Source organism: Anolis sagrei, chromosome 1, assembly GCF_037176765.1.
Source record: "Anolis sagrei isolate rAnoSag1 chromosome 1, rAnoSag1.mat, whole genome shotgun sequence".
Taxonomy (NCBI): domain Eukaryota; kingdom Metazoa; phylum Chordata; class Lepidosauria; order Squamata; family Dactyloidae; genus Anolis; species Anolis sagrei.
Genome location: NC_090021.1, coordinates 228,560,936 through 228,584,356, shown reverse-complemented (window position 1 = coordinate 228,584,356; position 23,421 = coordinate 228,560,936). Strand labels below are relative to the sequence as shown.

The 23,421-nt window shown below is 39.6% G+C and overlaps 1 protein-coding gene and 1 long non-coding RNA gene across 2 annotated transcripts in view; one reads left to right on the top strand and one right to left on the bottom strand.

The window, feature by feature from the left end:
• Nucleotides 1-12,517, bottom strand: part of ARPC2 (actin related protein 2/3 complex subunit 2) — a 28,623-nt gene extending 16,106 nt beyond the window's left edge. The window contains exons 1-2 of the mRNA XM_060773654.2: nucleotides 12,255-12,517; nucleotides 582-616 (exon numbers count right to left, since the gene is read on the bottom strand). Coding sequence (XP_060629637.1) covers nucleotides 582-616; nucleotides 12,255-12,328 — 109 coding nt within the window. The 5' untranslated portion in view covers nucleotides 12,329-12,517. The remainder of the gene's footprint in view (nucleotides 1-581; nucleotides 617-12,254) is intronic.
• On the top strand, nucleotides 11,793-22,890 carry LOC137094795 (uncharacterized). The gene is made up of 2 exons (XR_010908707.1): nucleotides 11,793-11,968; nucleotides 20,803-22,890. It is a non-coding gene; the product is annotated as an uncharacterized lncRNA (long non-coding RNA).
• The last annotated feature ends 531 nt before the right edge of the window (nucleotides 22,891-23,421 follow it).

The following is a 23,421-nucleotide window of genomic DNA, read 5'->3' as shown; positions in this document are numbered from 1 at the left end:
AGTATTAGCAGCACAAAAGGTTTTGTTGCTTGAGTATACTGCTACTAAAGATACCAGAAACAGCAGACCAGATGACAGATATCCAAGAAGAAAAAATCCCTCAAGTTACAACTGACACAGATGGACTAAGTAAACCAATTTGCTTCTTAGTTTATCATTTCACTGTTTCTTTCAATGATCAGCAATTTTCTTTAAAAACACTGGATAAAAAATTAGAATACTATGTATCTACATATACCCCAAAATATACGTGTATATTTGTATGTTATTTTAGCTAATACACATTACAGACTGCCTTGGAAGCCACACTTTTCTGAACCTTGCCACAACAGAACAACTTAGACTGACAAGGATATGAAACCATTTGATTAGATGCCATCAGTAATGTATCAACTCCAATAAGATGGGAAATGGACACCTCACTATTAGACATTAAAACGACAGAAACAGCTCATTTAGTATAGGTAAACTGAGTCAATGTGAACACAGAAGAGATGGGACCTGCTGATGGAAATGACCCACAAAATCTTTTTTCACTTAAAATTATTCCCCTCCCTAGCAATCTGAGGTAATGGACTTACCTGCAAATGTTACTTCTACAGCCTCAGGTTTGTTTCTGGGGGACAGAGAAAGAACAGCAGTTAGAATTTAAATGAAGTTCACAGGAGCTAGTGACACTGTCAACCAGACAGATTTATTTTATTTTATTTATTTAAGGTATTTCTACCCTGTCTTTCTCCGCAGCTGGGCCCAAAACGATATACAGCATATAAAACACACATATCAACAATAAAACATAAAATGCAAAACTTAAACAAACTAAAAATGCATATATGATAAAAACCAACTTCCACCTCCCCCAGATCATGCTTTCTAGCATATCCAAATTTATTAAGAGAATGCAACGTACTGGTCATGATGTTGGATAATATACAAAGAAATCTTACCAGCCCCTGATACTCAAGTGACTATAGTTATTTTCACACTGGCTCATAGATTTTCAAAACCCATTTACTTTCAAAATAAAAAAAATACATCGCTTCCATATGCCATAGATTAATAATGTGCATTTCTGATAGTCTGCAGAACAGGAAGATGCAACTGTAAAAGGAGCATGAGAAGTCAAACCTATCTACAATGCTGCATACTAATTGTCAATTCAATTGCTTCAGGAACCTTGGTACGATAACCACTAGTGAAGAACACTAAAAATTGCAATCCAGTTTCATTATTATGTTATGCATGAGTGAACAGGAGAACCAGAATCTTAACTTCATTTTTTTGTAAATGTTATTAAGTGAAAAATAGCTATGGTGTTCCTTAAGCTACATTCATGAATGTCACAAAAATAAGGTCAATAATACTTACAACTTTTTCCTTGCCCACCCTCTCCTTTTTGGTTTGGATAATATCATCTTCATTTGTACTAATAACAGAACCATAGCAAGACTCAGCTGAGCAATTTAAAATCTCGCAGAAAATTCTAAATATGGATGAAGGGCACGAATAAGAAAACACAGGTACTGTACTGGAGATTTTTCTAGTCATCAAGAGATGACGCTTTGCATTCTTTGCTAATCACGAATCTTGCGAGAATAAAGTGCAACTGCATCATAAATTAAGATCTCAGTTTTAGTTTTGTATTCTGAATATAGAACAATTCCCACACGCTTTCAAACTAATCTCTGTTCACTGCTAATCGATGAAGACCAGAGGATGAATTCCATTTGCAATCATGTATCATCACCACAGAGCTAAATCTGACTGGCAATCTGAGATTGGGGTAAAAAAGGCAGCTTACTAGTCGTCTTCTACTCATTTTGAAGAAAGGCAGGCTCTCACCCACGCATTAGATTAGTTCTCAGTCCTCACCAAAATCACTCCTAGTGCAGAGATTATGTGAACATTAAATGCACCCATGCAGACAATTAAACCAAGAGGCATCAGTTCAAAGTATTCTAGAACTCCTTTTTGAAACAAGGTCAGATTTTATGATAACATGGAAACCAAAAGGCAAATTAGTTTACCAATGTATGATTAACTCAAATGGCATTTAAAGAGTAACAGAAAAGAAGCAAAGAGGTGAAGCAATGGGAAATTCAAGAACACGGGTATAAGACAAGGAGTTGTAGTAAGAAGTCCCCTTCACCCACTGTGGAAGATTGACTCTAATCTTTTTGCTTCAGTTACCTGAAAAGATACACCTTAAACCTCTGATGGGCAAGTTTTAAGCATGTCAATTGCCTTCTTTACTGTTTCCCAGTTCCTGGTTTGTGGATATGCCTTCAAGTTACTGAAATATAACCAACAGTGCCAGATATTCTTTGACAGATTCCCAACCAAGTACTAACCAAGGCTGACAATGCTTAGCTTCCACCAGTTGGGATCTGGTGCCTCCAGGGTATTTAGAGTCTTTCCCATTTTTATTTTTTGATCTCAAAGAGGTAGAGGAGGGTGTCATAACAGGATGTGAGGATTCTCCTTCTGTCATTCATATAATCCTCTGGCTGTTTCAACTATAATCCTTCAAGCTGTTTCAACTAATATGTGATGGGAACAGAGGGAAAGGAACGGGGTTCTCTTGTTTGCTCACATTTTCCCCTTCTTCTTCTAGGCAGGTTTTCAGATAAGATATACAAGAAAGAACACATAAACATGAGGAAATGCATTCTTTCATATCTTCTGCTTCTCATTAATAATTTTATCACAGAGATCTGGTCTGGAAGGCTATGGACTCTTGAGAGAATAGTGTTCAACCCATTGGACACTGAACTTCATTGATGTATCTTGAAAGCAATATAGCAGAACTGTTTGGTACTTTCTATTATGGAGCACAAAATGAAATTAAAGGCCAGAAGAGGCCTCAATGGACAATGTATTCCTTAGAGATTTTAGGGCTACTACTGTATAACAGAGTACCATATATACCAATATATAAATCAAGAGCAGGCTCTGGAGCCAACTTAATGGATTTTGACAGGACTTGTAGATAAGTCAAGGGTCTTTCCATGTGTCATTTTCCCACCCAGGTGTTGGATAAGGCCTTTCACCACTCTGCTCAGAGAACTCTCATCAGTTTTTGCAGTTTAATGTTTTTATTACAGAACCAATTAGGAAATGACATTTATAATCCAAGAACAAAAATAATTTTACATACTGTTATCAGCATTTGGGAGGTTGTATAGAGCAAATAAAGCATTATCTGAGCAAATATTCATCTATTTTTTAAAATTAAAAACCTGGGACCTTGGTAGACATTCCACTGGCTGGGAAGGCTACATTTTCCCCAACTTTGTAAACATGTACACTTCTGACAAAGACGTACTGAGGAAACCATGAGGCTGGGAAACCATGAGCTAGTCTACAAACAACCTGAACAACTGAGTATTCTGGACCACCCTTTTAAGCAATAGAAGTCTCACAATCTACTGTTAGAAGTTCTGAGCTGTTGAATTTTGGTACAAGACCATATTTTCTGCATAAATTATATGCTGGGTCCATTCGCTACTTCTGATGTGTTCGCATCTGAATGACTTCAAACAGGCTATCTTACACAACTGCATGAATCTTGGATATTTGAAACAATGCACTGCTTTCTTCCACATGGATTAATGAGAGGTTCTGTATCCTCATTTCTATGTGAGCTTCCAATAGGGGAAGCCACCTGAAACATGAGGACACAGAGAGCTTTTATTTTCATTGCATTCAGCCCTAAGGAGCAAAAAAAAAAAAATTAAAAAAAGAAAGGAAAGAAGAAAGGGAAAAAAAGAAAGAAGGAAGAAACTGAAAATACCACCCAGCAGTCAGGTCCCTTCCTGTTACTGCCTCTAAATGCAAGTCAGACCTGTTTTTGACAAGCTCATCTGAAGCTAAAAACAGCAGCAGTTTCAGCCAAAGGCAGCTGTCTGTTTTTCCCATTAACACTAATGGACACTGAGCACAAGCCATTCGAATCCTCTCTGATTCTGATTCCAAGGACAGCTACCCGAATAGTGGAGATGAGAAATAGTTTTGGTCAATCTAATTTCTTCCTACATACTTCTCTTTCCCTCCAACCAGTGATCGGTGTGCACTCACAAGTCAGTCTTAGCTTTGAAGGGCCAATTAGTAACACAGTCAGACAGAGGGGGTTGGGCTAAGCCAGCACATGCTTAAAACCAATATCAAACTCCATCTGACAGCACATCCTCAATTTTCATTTGGACACAAGCCAAATGCCTGAGCCTAACAGTAAATTAATAAAATGAGAAATTGAGAAATTATCTTGCACAGAATTTGCTTCTCAACTGCTATATTAGATAGATTTGGGGTGGGTGGGCGCACACAATGCACACATAAGAGGTCATACAGGGGAAAGGCAGTCTAATTAGGACATCACTTGGATCACAGTTAACGTCTGGCCTGAATAATAAAGGAAATTGAGGATTCCAGACCAATGTAATCTCCCATTCCTGCAGGACAAAAAAATGCCATTTAAAAGCTTATAGCTTACACTGGCCAAAGGATCAGTTCATAGTCCACAAAATCTACACTGCTGTGCAAAACTTCAGAACAGGATGCACCAATAAATATACATTATGCTGGAATCTGGAAATAAAACGGTGCCAAAAATGCAGCATTAGGACAGGAAATGATGGTATTAAAAAGAAATAGTAAAGCAGCCATCAAAAGCTTGTTCAAACGTACATTTTAAAATTCCTTAGACTGTACTAAAATTGATATAAGGGATTGGTACAGCTTACATGGTGAAATTTTAAGTAGTAGATTTTCTCTTCGAGGAGACATGCCTCCATTCAGAATGATGCCCATCCCAATCCCCAAAAAGGTTATATAGGACTGCATCAGATACAAGGAAAGCATCAAAAATTGAATCATTCTGAAGCAGTACTAGTTCAGCTGCCTTAAGAGGTCCAGTTTCCAAAGGCAGGACTGAATAAAAGCATTGCTTTATAGCTCTTCCACTACTGTATGAATCTCTCATCGTCCAGCCTGCTTCTCTACAGTAATTCTAGTATGCCTATTTTTTACACAACGATTTCAATGTCTCAGCTTAAATAGTTTGACACAATCGGTGTACTGAAGCAAACCAGGTGACCTCAGCAGTTTGAGTACTTCTAGTAACTAGCCAGGGCACACCAATTCTACATGAATCTCTGATATGAAATTGGAATCATATGCTGCTTCATGTTACCTTTTAAAATATGTATTAAACATGACTGAGAAAAAGCAATACAGAACTTATGGAGGCCTTCAGAAGCCATTACTTTGCTAAAGTATTAATATATTGTGGAACTGTGCAACAAGAGAAACAAATACAAGCAACTTTTAAGAAGCATAAATTACATCTAGAGAAGACAGACTAGGATTTACTAAGATAGTCTTGTGAACAACAACGACATCCCATCCAGTTCAAGGTTTAAGGCAGCTTCTAGTTGCCTTAAACCCTGAACAAAATACAAAAACTAACCAGTGATTAAACTTTCAAAAAACTAAAAAGCCAGTTAAACCAACAACAAAAAACCCCAAACATAAAGATACCACAGCACAACAAAAATAACACAACAAAACCTAGTGCATTGTACAAGACCTGTCCTGCCTAAACCATCAGTCCTCAAAGGCCTGTTGAAACAGGAACATTTTCAGCTATTTACAGAAAAGTAGGGAGAGCGCCAGTTTATCCTTTCTGGAAAGGGAGTTCCAGAGTCTGGAGGCAACCATTGACAAGGTTCTCTCTTGTGTTTCCACCTAATGAACCTGTGAAGGTAGTAGGACAGAGAGAAGGGGCTCCCCAACAGACCTTAGAGCACCAGAAAGTTTTTAAAGGAGAAAACAGTCCTTCAAATATCTGAGCTGTTTAGGAGTTTATAGGTCAAAATAGCACTTTCAATTGTATCTGGTAATAAACCAATAGCCAATGGAACTTTTGCAAAAAGGTAATTGTGAGCTCCCTGTAGCCAGCCCAGTTAACAACCTGGCTGCAGTTCTCTAGACCAACTGGAGTTTTCAAATACTCTTTAAAGCAGTGGTTCTCAACCTGAGGTTCCCAGATGCTTTTGGCCTACAACTCTCAGAAATCCCAGACAGTTTACCAGCTGTTAGGATTTCTGGGAGTTGAAGGCCAAAAACATCTGGGGACCCCAGGTTGAGAACCACTGTTTTAAAGGGAGCCCCAGGTAGAATGTAACCCAACTGGGATATAAACATGACATAGATCACATACCTAGATCTGATTCTAGTAAAGATGGGTTAAATGCAACCTTCTAGATGTTATTGGACTGCGATTTCCACCATTTTCCACTCTTAGCTGACTAGGGTTGATAGATCTTACACTTCAAAGCATTTGGAGACACAATTCCCATCCCTGTTCTTTCACTAATAACCAGCAACTTCTGCTCAGGTGTAGATATTGGAATTATAAAGTTAATTGATCCTTTTAAAGTAGATATTTTCAAACATCTAAATCCCCACCCCCTACTTAAAGTCATCTACAATTTAAACCCAATATAAACTTGATTTTATAAAGCTCACAGCACCATTTGTAAAGGTGCCTGAGACAGTTTTATAGATGACTATGGAAAATTAAAAGCTATAAATCCACACTAAAGTTATAATTATTTCATGCTGTGGTGCTACTTCCTTAAATCTGTCTCAATCTAGGAAAGAATAATAATAAAGCTTTCTCTAAATCTTCCTTTGCAGAAACACTAGAAATCAAAGCCAGAACAGTCAAATCAAGCTGCAGAATATGACTTAGCACAGCATACGCTGTGTGGGCATAATGCTCACAGATCAATACACCCACCACCACCGATAGTTAAGAATGCATACCATTTTGGGCTGTTCCAAAGGTCTTCTTTTTTAAAAATCCCAAACACGTTACTTAAAGTTCCAGGACACTCAGTGGCAAAGCTAAGGAAGCATTCATACGCGCAGACAGATAAAAAAGGAACTCAATCTGGAAGAAGCCAGATCCTTCTGAGAAATACCTCATTAGCTATCCTAATATTAATATACTTATATTCATGTTGAATATAGGCATAAAATACTTTCAAATTGAAACTTTTTCTCAATCAGACTACAGTCTCCATGAACAGATCAGATAGCATATTTCAGTTAAAGGGGGAATCCTGGTTGTAAAAGATGGGAACTGGGTAAAGTTTCCTCTCTAAATAGCTTATTGGCAGTAAATCTTCCCAATCAAATTTAAAGCCTTCCGTTTTTAAAATAATTGTTTGTTATCTGCTTAACAGCTCACGTATATCAAACTGCCTTTGCTACCTTGCTTTATATAACATTTTCTAAAACAGGAAGAGATGCTTTTGGTGATTTGTTAAATACAAGTGGAAGCAGCAACAGGACATGTCAAGCAATTACAACAAATGCCAGAACTCAGAATTAGGTTCAATCGTCTGACATATAAAAACCAATATTATATCCTTTAGACTTCACAGTTCCTTGTGTGTTTGCAAACTGTGTACTAAGAATACAACAATATTGTCAGTTTAGTTTTGTCAGCCTGCAACCTTTAGAGCTACACACATACAGTGATCTGTTTTAAAGGAACACTGTTCCAGATTGCAGGAAAAGTGTCTGATATGTAATTCTTAGACTAATAAATGCAGAGATTAAAGCTCTTTCTATACACCCATTTTGTACATTGCAAGAGATGACTCAGTTTAAAACAAATAGTTCAGCACCCATTTCAGATGTTTGACATGACTCCGAGCTTGTCTCAACATGGACACCATTAGCTTAAAAAATGCAGAAGCTGTAACTTCCCCTCTGTAAATACACCCAAGGTACTGATCATACAATTGTTCCTGGAAGGCTGTTTAGATTAAAATACTCAATACACAAGAAATTCAACACAATATTAATGCAATGACCATTTCATGCATTAAATTTGTGACATACGACAATACAGTAAACACATATTTGAATGAACTTTTCATTATGTATGGTGCTGTGGATAATACAAGAGATCTCTCTGGAGAAATGGGAAGTAAAACCCTAGTTCTATTAAGAAGTTTAATGGGTGACCCTGCACCGGTTATCTCTCATTTTTACATGCCTCACAGGGTTTATGGTTATATAGGGAAGCTACTTTGAATGCTTTGGAGTAAAGGCAGGAGAAAATTATAAACAGTAACTTGCAGTAACTTGGTAGCAAGCCTGACCTTCTGCATGATGTAGGATACCGTCTTGGATTAGTACATCCAGATTTTTTGGGACACAACAGTGCAATTTGCATGGTAATTCATATCACACTCTCACACATGCTTATCTAAAGTAGCATCTATGCATATACAGTCAGCTCTCCACATTCACTGTCGTTAGGGGCAGAGGACCTCATTAAAATGAAAAAGTGCAAATAAAGAATTTTTTTTTTTAACCTGAGAGAATACCTCTCTAGGAATGTCTAAGTCTTTCAGCACAACGCTATGGTCAACTTCTGTTGGAAGATGAACACAGAGTTGCACTGTAGGAAGTTGACCACTGCGTCATACTGGAGGATCTAGATAGAGATACAAGAGAACATTTGCAATCAAATCCATTAATAATCAAATCTGCAAAAAGTCAAAACCTCAAATGAGAAATGTATGCACATGCATACATGTGTGTGTATGTATACAAACACAGACCCACACAGCCAGCATACTATAGTGGTTTCAGTGTTGCAAGGCTGAATACTGGCTTGGCCATAGAAACCTATGAGTGACCTTAGGCAAGTCACATTCTGGGAATGCAAGAGGAAGGGCATAGCAAACTCTTTCTGAACAAATTCTGCCATGATATGTTCACCTTATGCTTGCTGTACATCAGAAATGTCTTGAAGGTATACAGTACCAGCGTGTGAGAAATCTTCCGATGTTAATACTTCACATAACGTCGCACCATATAGGACTGATGAGCACGTAAACATTCAGGGCCAGCAAACATAGAACCTACCATCTTTCACTCATTTCTCACACACTATCTTGATGTAGTAAATGCAAGACCTATATAGCTATTATTGATGAGCATGGCTGCAAAGTCTATTGCAGCAGGAAAGTGACAAACATCCGTAAAATCTGACAGGAAAGTGTACTATAAGCTGCTGGAATGTATCCCCCCTCAAAAAAGACTTTTAATAGCCTTGAGTAAGCAAACAGTGTTCTATACACAGTCACTATGCACTGTATATCTGTATCCTATTTTATCCAAAATAATTTTCCTGAAGTGACAAAAAACTATGAAAGTGGGTGATACAGCTGCCCTGAAGATTCGTTTTAGATATAAGCATAATGAAAGAGATCCATTGAATGCAGATTAAACACTGCCCAAAGTCAGCTGAAGTTAAACGGTTTATAGGTTTATTAAGACAGCTAGTGTGTCATCGCAGTTTTAAGCACTGGATTATGATTATAGGAGACAAGGGTCTGAATCTTTGCTTAGCCATGAAAACCCACTGGGTGACCTTAGGCAAGTCACACCCTCTCAGTCTCATAGGAAAGCAAAGGAAAATCTTTTCAAGAAAACCATATTATTTATTTATTCAATTTGGGGCAAATGAGTATAACATAACCACTTTTCCTCATATGTGACTTTTACCAAATATATATTTTAATAATTTAACAAAAAAGAGACTAAAAATTCATACGTAACCCCCTTTCCACTATCCCCCCCCCCCAAGAAAATCATATGATAGGATACAGTGTGTTGTGCAAACTGACTATGCTTTAGGGTCACCATAAGTCTGAAATGTCTTGAAGACATACAACAACATTTGAGGAATGCACAGAAAATAGAATGGGTTCCAGTTTCGAAATGACCTGCTGAAGGCCTCTATTTGTGGGGAATGTTCAAAAATGTTGAAATAGATGGATCTCAAGCAGGATGAATACATACAAAATACATAAAACAGACTCCTTTTACTTGAAACGGCTAGGAGATATGTAGAAACAGAAAAGTATGAAACAGAAAAGTAGAAGTCTAGAAAAAAATACAACCCATATAAGTCACTTGTCAAAGATAAGAAACAGGTCCCTTTTGTCTGAGGAAAGCACCATCCAGTGTTCAACATCAGCCCTATCATGATATTGGTTTGCAAGTACCAGCATTCCTCTCTGAGTGATTATGTTGATTATTACTGCTAGGACTTTTAGCCCAACAGCCAGAAGGCTCCATAATTCGTACCTTTACAGCAAGTTAAACATATACAATGGGAAAAATATTGTCAGCATAATTGTGCAGTTCTTTCTGCAGACTCTAATAAGCACTTGTTCAATTTTTCCCAATGGGAGCTCCACCCCTTTCTCTACCTGTCCTTTCTCCAAGTGCATGAGTTTACTGTTCTCTTTCTCAGACAGCAGTAAGAATGCTTATCTTCTCAAACACTTTCAAATAATTTTACCTGTACTTGAAATATGTACTGAACACACCCTGATCAAAAAGCCAGGGCCTGCAATTCAGCTATCTGTGAAAGCGACACTTCCTGGTGAGTGGCAAGAGGAAGAATAACAGCAGCACTTTAGGGAAGTGGCAACACACGGTGCAATTGGCTTGGTATCTTCTATCCAAAAAGCCTACACAGGCTGTGCATCCCGTATCTTAAATACCAAAACCTGAAACCCTCCAAAATCCAAAAGTGTCCACATGGGTGGCTGAGGTTGTGATACCTTTGTTTTCTGATGGACACAAACATTGTTTCATGTGCAAAATTACATAAAATACAGTATTGTATTTTCAGGCTATGTGTATTGGAAATGAATTTCATGATTGGAAATGGGTCCTTTTACAGTATATCTCATAAATATATATGCAAGCAATCAAAAATGTGGAAAAGAAATCCTAATTCTTCTCCCAAATATTCCAAATTGTAGTTACCCGAAGGCAACCAGCAATTAAACCCTTCAAGACTGCATCTACTTGTAGAATTAATACAGCATAAGCCGTGGTGGCGCAATGGGCTAAACCCTTGTGCTGGCTGAACTGCTGATCTGAAGGTCAGCGGTTCGGGTCTGTGAGACGGGAGTTTCCCATGCGGGGACCTGAGACAAGCCTCCCACAGGGTGGTAAAACATCTGGGCATGCTCTGGGCCATGTCTCACTCCAGAAGTGACTTGCAATTTCTCAAGTCGCTTCTTACCCAACAAAAAATAGAATAAAACAAAACAAAAAAACACTTGAATTGCCATGATTTTATGCCATGGAATCCTAGGATTTATAGTTTAGTGTGACACCAGCATTCTTTGGCAGGGAAGGCTAAAGACCCTGTATAGCAGTGGTTCTCAACCTGTGGGAACAGAAGGGACCAGGTGCAGATGGTTCATAGATCAGGATTGGACCATGGAACAACTTGTTGAGTAGCACTGCTTTAGAGGAGTAGAAAGGGGAAGATGATGGTGGAGAGCACAGACCTAATGTTGAAGGGACCCTGAAGAAAATGAAAAGGGGCCTTCATGTGATCTGTTCCACTGACTAACCAGGAATACATTGCACAGAAATGACCAGATCTCTTCATATCCCCATAAAAGAGGCATATGGAAGAAACAAAGCCTTTGGCAATACATTGCGTATGTGAGTGTTCAGTATGTAGAACAGAGGTTATCAACCTGTGAGTCCCCAGGTGTTTTGGCCTACAACTCCCACAATTCCCAACCAGTTTACCAGCTGTTAGGATTTCTTGGAGTTGAAGGCCAAAACATCTGGGGACTCACAGGTTAAGAACCACTACTGTAAAGCCACACCTCCTGTGATACCACAGCACTGGGCCCTGGCACTTCCAAGCGGTGTGAAACTGCATTCCTAAGTGGGAAAAAGGGCACCCCTCCCCGATCTGAAGGAGGACTACGTGATGTCAAAAGCTCCCGAAGCACAGATCCGTCCTGACAGCTTGGAGGTGGGAGGATAGGCAGCAGCAGCCTGAACCTCCTGAGTCACTTAGGGGCCTCGCAGGGAGGCTCCGGAAGCGCCCAAGCGCCAGAAGGTGAGAGAGGAAGTGGAGGCCCGCCGCCCACACCCACTTGCCCAAAAGGAAGAAGGCTGAAGGGTGAACCCTACGTTGGAGTCGTCAGCCATGCAAATACATGAATAAACAGTGGGGAGGGCAACGCAGGGCAAGCGGGGGGGGGGGGGGGGAGAAGAAGAAGAAGGTAGTGAGGCGAGTAGGCCTCGCTGCCCTGTCCTAACGCCTGCCCCACCCCGCCCTTCCTCCCATCGCCGCCACCACTCCTCCCACCCGCCCGCCGCCCCTGCCTTCCTTCCTTCCTCACCCAGCGGCCGCGCCCTCGAACTTGAGCGCCAGCGTCTCCTCGACGATGCGGTTATTGACCTCCAGCAGGATCATGGCGACGGCTGCTCCGAGGTGAGGAAGGGGTACGGAAGCCGGGCGGGGAAGAAGGAGGAAGAGGAGGAGGAGCGGGGGGCAGGGGAGGGGGGGAGAAGACACCACCTAGCCGAGAAGCGCGCCGCACCGGGGACCCGCCCGAGTCCAGCCGCTTCCGCCACGGGGGCCCCACCCACCTCCGCGCCGAGCCGGCACCCTGCGTCACATCCTGGACGTGGGAAAGGCAGTGGCGTGAAGGGAAGGGGGAGGGAGGAAGAGGAAAGCAGCGCGCATGCGCGGCTGGCAGGCATGCCAAGCAGGCGGGGAAGGCTTCTTCCTTTTAGCCTAGGCCTGGTCAACTTGGGCCCTCCCTGCAGGTGTTTTGGGCTTCAACGGCCACCATTCCTAAGAGCCTCAGGCCTTTCCCTTTTCCACTTAAGCGGCTGAGGGGGAAAAGGAAAGGGCCTGAGGCTGTTACGAATGGTGGCCGTTGAAGCCCAAAACACCTAAAGGGAAGGCTCAGATTTGCCCAGGCGTGCTTTAGCCAGTTCTTCCGCGCGCGCGTTGGCCAAGGCTAACGTTCGAAGCTGGTTTGGAGCTCGGACTCCCATTGGTTGCGGCCTCCCTGTGGCTTCGCACGCGCCGCCAGATGTGCCTCGTTCGCGGACACTGGCTTGCCAGGCACGTGCTCATGCGCTCGAGGGGGGCGGGGCGGAAGCTCTTCCGATTCTCTGTTGCCCTCGAGCTTATTTATTTATTTATTTTTGGGCGCATCTACACTAGAATTAATCCAGTTTGGCAATACTGTAGTTGCCATGGCTCAATGCCATGGAATGATAGGATTTGTAGTTGTACAAGGTGCTAGGCCTTCTCTACTTAAGAGTGCTAGTTCCTCACCAAACTAGGATTCCACAGTTTCCCTGGCAGTAGAGCCCCCGGTGGCGCTGTGGGTTAAACCCCTGTGCTGGCAGGACTGAAGACCCAGGTTCGAATCCGGGGAGAGGCGGATGAGCTCCCTCTATCAGCTCCAGCTCCTCATGCGGGGACATGAGAGAAGCCTCCCACAAGGATGATAAAAACATCAAATCATCCGGGCGTCCCCTGGGCAACGTCCTTGCAGACAGCCAATTCTCTCGTACCAGAAGCGACTTGCAGTTTCTTAAGTTGCTCCTGACGCAATTAAAAAAAAAAAACAACCCCTAGTATGGAGCAGATCTCACCACGTTAAAACAGTAGACCTGGTTCTTAATGAGACATGCCGCATCATCACAGGATGTCTACACCCAACATCGCTGGAGAAATTGCACTGCTTGGCCGGTATTGCATCACCTGACATCCTCTGGGAAGAAGCAGCCAATAATGAGAGGACCAAGGCAGTGACATCTTCATCCCACCTCTGTTGGGATATCAGCCAGCATGCCAATGCCTCAAACCAAGAAACAGCTTCCTAAGAACTACAGAGATACTCGCAGGAACACCTCAGCAAGCGAGAGTCCAAAAGTGGCAGCATAAAACCCAGCATCTCAATCAGTGGCTGATTCCAGATAAGAAACTCCCTCTTGGGCATACTGAAGACTGGGTGACTTGGAAGGCACTGAACAGACTGGCACCACAAGGTGCAGAGCCAACACAAGGTGGAGTCCACGACATGTGAGTGTGGAGAAGAGCAAACCACAGATGATCTACTACAATGCTACCTGAGCCTCCCATATGCATAATGGAGGACCTTCTTGTAGCCACATCAGAGGCAATCCAAGTGGCCAGCTTCTGGTCAAAGGAAATCTGGCATAATGCCAAGTTTTTAACTGTGTCTTTTTGAGTACATTATAACTGTACCCTTAATCCACTTCTGACACGATAAATAAATAAATACATACTCCCACTAGTTAAACTGGTGCAAAACTGCATTCATTTTACAGCATAACATTTGATTCCTTGTTCTCTAAGCCAGGCATGGGCAAACTCCAGTCCTCCAGGTGTTTTGAACTTCAACTCTCACAATTTCTAACAGCTGGTAGGCTGTTAGGAATCGTGGTAGTTTAAGTCCAAAACACTTGGAGGGCCAAAGTTTACCCATGCCTGATCAAAGTCCTGTGTTGATGTGGCCTCGGCTCATTCCTGTTGCTACATAATGTTGCTTTGCATTTTAATACCATGCACTTGGGGTTAGTTTATAAAGTAAGGCCTGTCATGGGCAAAAGCACATTTTTTTTCATCAGGATTGTAGTACTGTATTTGAAAAACACAACAAACATTTATTTCTTTTTTAAAAAAATCTAATTTCATGGTTAACCGCAAATTTAGAAGCTGAAGTGTGAACTTCCAAATGCATCCCTAAGGCCTGATCTACACTGACCATTTAATGCAGTTGCAAACTGGTAATAAAGTGGTTTTGCTGCTCAGATGATGACAGGAGATTAGTCAAACTACAGAACACTGATGTGCATTAAAGGGGCTTTCTTTTGCAAGCCTTTTGTGGGAGTTTGTTGTCAGACTTCTGCAGTTTGAAGCTAGCTTTAAATTGTATTAATGGGTCAGTGTAGATGGGGCTTAAGTATGGCATGAACAGCTAAATGTTTTGAAGTACTGTACTTGAAATCTGAGAAGTTTTGTTTCATGTTTGGTTGTTTGAGGATGCTGGGAAATAGCACCATTACAACTGAGGTGGGAATCCCATGTTATTCCCCATATCTGAAATCCCTCAGACCTGTCTAACTCTGATACAGGTTGATTGGCTCTTATGCAAAATGACCAGAAGTGTTTTTTCAGTTTTTGAAATACCTGTATTTGTATATGTAATGAGAAGTCTTGGAGATGGGACCCAAGTAGAAACATGAACTTCATTTTATGTTTCATATATACACAATACACATATAACCGAAAGGTAATTATATACACAATTTTTAAAATACTTTTGTGCAGGAACAAATATAGGTGTCCATTGAACCATCAGAAAGCAAAGGGGTTACTATCTCGACAACGCATGTGGATAACTTTTGATTTTGAAGAATTTCAGAATTAACACATTCATAGAATAGTAGAGTTTGAAGAGACCACGTGGAACATCTAGTCCAACCCTCTGCCATGCAGGAAAAGCACAAAGTACCCCAGATAAGATTCCAGATAAGGGATGCTCAGTCTGTGATGATTTGAATACTAATTTCATTTACATTTTTCAACAAAGTACATCAAAGCATTTTGGGGGGAAAGTAAGGGATGGAGCAGATCTGAGGTCATTTTTAAAATTAAGAGCGTCAAATTCCTATAAAACCACACATTAAAAATATGCTTTTTTGACCCTCAGTTTTGCGGTCCTAACAAAATGTACCACATTGATTGTATTTTCAGTGAAACTGTGGCCCCATCTACAATGACCATTTAATGCAGATCACAGTTCGCTTCAAACTGGCAGCCAGACAACAAACACCCACAAAAGGTGTGCGAAAGAAAGCCCTTACTCGGAGCTCTCTGGTTTGTGTAATCACCATCCTGGCCTCAAAGGTTTTCCAGGATTTCCTATGTGATCATCTGCACACCAAAACCACTTTCTTCAATAGTTGTTTGAAACTGCATGAAATTGTCAGTATAGATGGGGGCCTGAGTGTGACTTTGGCTGTTTACATTGTATCGTAAAAACCCAGGTTTTTCTATGTAGCCTAATAACTGTGACTAAGCTTTAGCACATGCAGCTATTCCCTTCTTTTTACTATCTTTCCTGCATCAAAGTTCAGAGTGTCAGCTCCTCTGGGCAAAGGCCAGGTATTGGAGTACCATGTGTGTTGCTGTTGGGCTATATAAATAAATGGACAAAGCATGGATATTGCTTCTTTTATAAGAGGCAACATTCATTTCCTTAATAAACCTCCGCAAGTGGCAAAGAATAGTACAAAAATATGAAAAGGTTAAGAAGGTCCTATGGCAATCTGGCTGTGTTTTGTTGGTGTTTAATAGAACAGGGTGGGCTACAAGCCACGAAAGGGTCATAGATACACTGTATATATTGCTATGATATTGGACACCATTTATGAGACTTGATTTTTCACACCTCATGTAAATGTATTTCTTATATATACTGTATATGATGCTATACATCATATACAATATGGTGTTGTAAATTAAAAACAAAAATAAAGAAGTCATTAAATATTGAACCCCCTTTGTAACTTTTGGTTCATCCTTTACATGTCACTCTTTCACCTTGATCCTCTTTAACCCATGATACATGCTCTTCTGATAAGAAATTGTGTCTATAGTATGGTGGAACAATCCTTTATGAGAGGATGAGGTTCCCATTTTGTCACTTATAAGGTGGAAAAGCAAAATTCTGCATCTGGAGACTTCTAAGGGAGATAGAAAAGGGAGGGCAACAACAACAAAAATCTCATATGTTAAGTATTTATATTGAAGATACACTGGAGGCAAAGTAATATCTCATGTTCTAAGTAACCAAAGTTAAACAGTTGGTATGTTTTCCCACCTAGGGTTAGAATCAATACTAGAAAAATAAATACTAAGTCTTTTTGTCACAAAATTGATGCAAATAAATGAAAAGTACACTTAGAGGCCAAACTGCTGTCAGAAAATACAAAGTGATATCTATTTCCTAAATGCCCTGATACATCTGTAATTTTTACTGTTCATGCAAACTAAAGAACCATCTGGACAAGTTTATTTCTAAGTGGGATCATTTTACATTTCCTCACCTAACTAGATAAAAACTAAAGAGCATTGACCACTGTGTAAAAAATCCACGAATTCTCCATTCATAGATTCAATGACCCTTTGAACCATAAGGCTGATAAGAATGAGTTTGACACCCCTGGTCTAGGACTTTGGGAGACCCAGGGTTCAAATCCCCACTCAGACAAAGAGTGCATTTAATCTGTAGAATTAACACAGTTTGAGACCACTTTAACTGCCATGGCTCAATCCTGTAGAATCATGGGAGTTGTAGTTTGGTGAGACACCTGCACTTTTTGATCCAGAAGGTTAAAGACCTTGTCAAATTACAATTCGTATAATTCCATAGCATTGAGTTGTGGCACTTAAACTGCATTATTTCTAGAGTGTAGATGCACCCATGGAAACCCATTGAGTAATCATGCGCAAGTCTAATTCAGCCTCAGATGAAGGCAATCACAAACCTACTCAACAAATCTTGTCAAGGAAACCCTGAGATAGTTTCACGCGAAAGCACATTACAAAATCCTGATAGAAAGAATGAACATGAATGTGCTAATTTTGTTTCTACATACACATTTCTTGCAGCTTCTCCTCCACACAATATAGTCTGTAGGCACTTTATTATGATTCGAATACTTAGGCATTGTGATTTACTTAAACAATTTTGAATGTTTAACTGGAAAGATTGCTTACAACTAGTATGCAGTTAAGAACATAATTATTTGGCCATTTTACAACTGAATGAATGCATTTATTTGGCTGGGTTTTTTAAACACAGGGAATACATTTCCATTTTTTTTCTTGTGCTACTAGCAATTCTGTCAAGCCATCATAGAAATAAACAGCTGTGAAGAATAGTCACAGAATGCTAATATTTTGTCTTTATTTTAAGTTCAACAGAATTATTTTAACATATTGCTATAAAAACAGATTCAATAATCAGATATAAAAACAACTGGAAACCCTACAGAGTGTTATAAAATAATATGAGGCATTTCTATAACTGTAAACCTTCTGTTGTTGTTCTATATAGAAAATGATGCATGTATTTCAGTTCTAATTTCATACATCAGGGAAGGCTGTTCTGTTCACAAATCATGTCTCCTTTTATGCGCAATGGGAAACATATGTTGTTTCTTAACGTTTAGAAAATAGGTTTTGCACTGCTATTCCAAATAAATTTTATTTGGCTTCCATTTTGCTATCTTTCAATTTAGCCTTCTAAAAACACTTGAAATAAATGTTAGGTATAACACTATCTTGTTGTAACAATTTTGTGAGTATTGTGTGCTGATAGTGCGTTGGCATCCTTGATTTGGATTTATCCGGTTAACAAAATCAACATTTTCTTCAAATAGTTTAAAATATTAGAAAATCCCCAAGAAAAATAGATTTTTGAAGCCTTTTGCCAGATAATTGGGATCTCATTAGTCTAGAGTAAAAAGTCGCATATATTAATTTTAATTTTCACATTAGCTGAACTGTTGAAATTTAGACTTTGTGGATCAGATGCTGGGTATACCCGTGTCATCTTAACAATTGTCTCTGGTATGGTGTCCTTTTGTCAATAGCAAGAACATAATGCTTTAATATTCCACATTCAGGAGACATTGGACAAAGGTATATTTCTCATATTTGAGGAACTGGAATGTACAAGGAAGGGTAAATCTGGATTAGGATAGCACGGAGCAATGTCGACCCAACTATTTGCCAGGAAACACACTCACCCCAGTAAGCAAATAGGTGGGACCTTTTCCTCTTATGTACTTGTAGCTGTGTCTTGTCACAGAAAAGAACATTATTCTCCCTTTACACACGTTGTCTCAAGATCTCCGATTGACAACTTGACTATTAAAATCCACTGTTGTTTACAATGGGGAGGACTGGGTGTGGCAGAATGGAGAGACTGCACATAAATGTTAATTGCTGAGTCAACAACTGTTGCAAAATGTCAATGGCACCAAGCACCCCCTACAAATTCTACAGAAAAAAATTCTAACATTGGATAATAATAATAATAATAATAATAATAATAATAATAATTTCTTTGTATTCCGCTCGATCTCCCTGAGGGAACTCAGAGTGGATTCTAGCATACACAAACACAATGGCAAGCATTCAATGTCTAGAAGTATCAAAACAAAGATAAAGGTAAAGTTTCCCCTTCCAGCTGTGAGGGGTGGTTCTCATTTTCATCTCTAAGCCGAAGAGCCTGCATTCCCTGTAGACACCTCCTAGGTCATGTGGCTGGCATGACTGCATGGAGCACCGTTTACTTTCCCACTGAGACGGTACCTATTGATCTACTCACATTTGCATGTTTTCCAACTGCTAGGTTGGCAGAAGTTGGGGCTAACAGCGGGAGTTAACCCCTTCCCGTGGAATCAAACTGCCAACCTTCTGGTCAGCAAGTTCAGCAGCTCAGCATTTTTAACCCATTGCGCCACAGTGACATCAGCACTGGATGCATCTGCACTGTCAAATCAATGTGCTTCACAGCTCTTTAGCTGCCAGGGCTCAATGTTATGGAATCAGGGGGGTTGTAGTTTTATAAAGTCTTTGGCCTTTCCTGCCAAAGACGCTTGGTGACTTACTAAACCATAACTCTTAGGACTTCATAGCATTGAACTAGGGCAGTCTATGGCTGGATCTAGACTGCAATATAATATAATTTGAAACAGTATTATATGCCGGTTTAGATAAATTTGGCAGTGTAGATACTCCCATTGTTTCTTCCTAGAGTATCCTTTTTTGGTGCTTGTATCAGAAAGCCATGATCAGGTGGACCTGCATACCATACATGTGTTAGTCAGATGTGTACACACCTACTGAGAACCAATTTCAGGAAAACCAAAGAATGCATATACACCAAGGGTGTCAAACTCGTTTTCATCAAGGGCCACATCAGTCTTATGTTTGCCTTCAAAGGGCCGTTGAATCCATGGAAGGAGAATCTCTGAATCCATGGAAGGAGCATCAACTATAACTTTTTTTAACACAGTAGTCTGTGTACTTTAGATTTTATCCAATTTGAGTAACCTCCCATTATTTTTTATTGCACTGGCCAACACACATTTTGGTGCCTCAAATGTTAGACCTATTCCAGATATATTTCACCTCTTCATTTCAAAAATGGCACCAGTTTCCTCTATCAACTCTAGTTTTTGAGATATAGAACATATGCCAGATACCAGTCACCATCTGCTCTTCTATAGAAAACTATAACCATATCTAAGAAACTGGAGCTGCTGCAGTTTCTCCAAATGCAATTTTCTGAATCAGTGCCCCAAATAATCCCAGGAACAGGAATAAATACTAAGACACTAAGGAAAAAATGCAGAGTAGGGATAATGGGAATTACAACCCAACAGCACTTGTGGCTTTGAGGTTGGGGGAAAGATCAAAGGACATTTTAAGGTCAGACATCATATCCAAAAGCCTTGTATTTAAATTCAAACCTCACTTTTCTGGCTAAATAGAACAGATGTTATTGCATCACAACTCCCGTCAACTCTAGTCAGGATGCCTAATGAAGAGGAATACAGGAGTTGTCATTCAGCGTCTAGAAAGCCACATAAAATGACATGGGCTGGATTTGGCCCACAGCCTTTTGACATATGATTTATTCTACACTACTAACTTCTAATATTTGACACCCCTTTAACTACCAATACTATGGAGTTGTAATTTCACAAGGTCCTTATCTTTTTCTGTTAAAGAGTGGTGTTAAAGAGTATTTAACTTTTCATTTATACATATTGAAATAATATTTTCATTTATACATATTGAAATAATATTTTTTCTCTCACCAGATGTGCAAGAAACAGGACTTGTGGTCTAGCAGAGGAGCTACAAATCTGCCTACAAATATGAACAATAAAGCAACTTCCGACATTCCAGTCACCAAAAAAGGGGACATCAGAGTAAATTATACATTGCACAATTGTTCTAGTTTTCCATGCAAAACAATGATATTCAAGTTACAGGCTTCCCCCATCTTTGGACACTAATTTTTCAATGCTAGCAAATAACAGACAAGTTCCATTGATTCGACACAGTGTTTGCTCTTTCATCAGTTCTTCTTGCCTATGAGGCTTACTTGGGACTGCTTGAACACACATGACAGTACTGTAGTGTGCTATTTTTGTTTTTTGGCAGCCAAAATGAATTTACAAGCTAAACACCCTTTTCATCCAATTTCGCTTTCCAACAGTGCTGTGGAAATGGGAGCTTCCTGTCCAAGAAAGACTTAATTATACATGGAACAAATAATGCAAGAAACAGAAGAGGCATGGAAGATTGCTTTAAACATATGTTGGCTAATGGAGCATATAGAGGAGTTTCAGGGGAAAAAATCTTACCTGTGCTTCATAGATTATAGCAAAACTTTAATTATAAAAAGCTTTTAGTTGCTCTAAAAGAAAAGTGAGTGCCATCACATTTGATCGTCCTGATGCATAACATATACTCTAGACAGAGGCTTCTATCAGGACAAAATATAAACAAAAAGAATGGTTTCCAATTGGCAAGGCGGCCATACAATAAGGCATTTTATCACCTTATCTCTTCAATTTATATGCAGAATACATCATAAGAAGATCAAAATTTATGGAGGTGAGCAAGCTGAAGAAAGAAACAATTACTATTTTTTCCATTTAGTATTCATTAATATTAATATCTATTAATGTATTTAATAATATTTTAATGTATTTAATAATGTAAGATGTGCAGATTGGAACAACTACTGGTGAAGGTTAAGGAAGAAAGCACAAAAGCAGACTTACTGTTTAATATTAAGTAGACAAAATAATCACCAAAGAACATTCATAAAACTTAAAAGTGATTGATGAAAGCATGGGAATTATTATGGACTTTCTATAGTTTGTCTGAGCCTTCACTCAAAGTAGAACTATGATCAAGAAAGCAAAAAAAGATAAAGACTCAAATGGGCCACACTGACGGAACTATGTAAGATCCTGAAATCAAATTTTATTGAATACCAAAGTCTATGCAATAGCATTTCCTGTTTGTACATATGGTTATGAGAACTAGTCTGTGGAAAAAAGATCATAAGGAAAAAAATTATTCTGCATATGCCATGGACCACTGTGTTCCACATGGAGCAATGTGTTCAAATAAATGATTCCAAGAGCAAATGTACCTGGACCTCTCTAGAATCCAAAATCATAGAATCATAGAATCAAAATGACTAATTTGGGCACATCATGACATGATAGAAACTCACTGGAAAAGGCAATACTTGGTAAAATTAAAGGCTGCAGGAAAAGAAGTCGAATACACTATGAATGGATTGATTCAGTAAAGCAAACCATGAGCCTTTTTTTCTAAGAGCTTAGCAAGATGGTGAATAACAGGATTTCTTGGCTTGCCATAGGTCAAAGTGGACTTGATGCACAACAACAGAGTAGCAAATGTGAGTCTGCTTTCTTAGCCGATCTGGGAAGATTATCAATTGCAAAAGAGATGCTGTAGCACCTCGTAGTTTAGCCCAATGATGCTTGTTTATTTTCCTTCCAGTAGCCAGCGTAAAAGAATATCCCAGATCTGAATATCCTGGACACAAACTAAAGATTATCAGAATTTAGAAAACATCTTTGCCAAGCTCTGAAGGAACGATTTAACTGTACCACCAACAAAGGGAATGGCAGTGCTACCACTATCTTGATATGCAGTGCTCACACAGTTGGGAGCAATTGTGAAAATATTTATTCTTGCTGTTCTTTGCCCATTTTTTGTCAAAATCTTATTTTGGAAATCAAAAATACTTGACCATCTTCCTGTGTTCACAAATAAACAGCAGGCTGAGTACTGTGACTTACTGCTGTGTGTCTCTGCCAGTTCATATAATCATTCAATAAGTAAACAGCCTTGATGACAAATAGCAAGTTGTGCAGCAGTACCAATTTTTTACTTCTAAGTAAACATGCAGATGATTCACTTTTTCAAAAACGTGGATGAGTTTCCTTCTATTCACAAGGTGTCACGAGAAAATTGGTAATTATGTAAATAATGCTAATGATTTGGTGGAAGTTTTAAAGATGGACAGTTCTAAAATGACACCTAATGTGTCTGTGACCGGATCTGTGCTTCCGGGTGAGTATTATATGCTCTACAAAACCTAAGCCACGAGGTATCAACAGCTTTATTGTATCAAAACCTTGTGGTTAGGAGTGTCTACCGCAATCAGGCAAACATTTGGCTTTGGAGAATTGTGTTTTTACAATGACAATTCTAGCTGACTAATATGTTAATCTAAGAGCAGGATGGGGTTGATCTCCTTGGGAAAATGCATGTGGATTTGACCATCACCATTAAACATCCACCTACAGAAAAATGCTGTTTTTTTGTTTGTTCTGTGTAGCAGCCTCATCCTTGGTTCTTTTAACTTGGTGGTTCTCAACCTCTGGTCC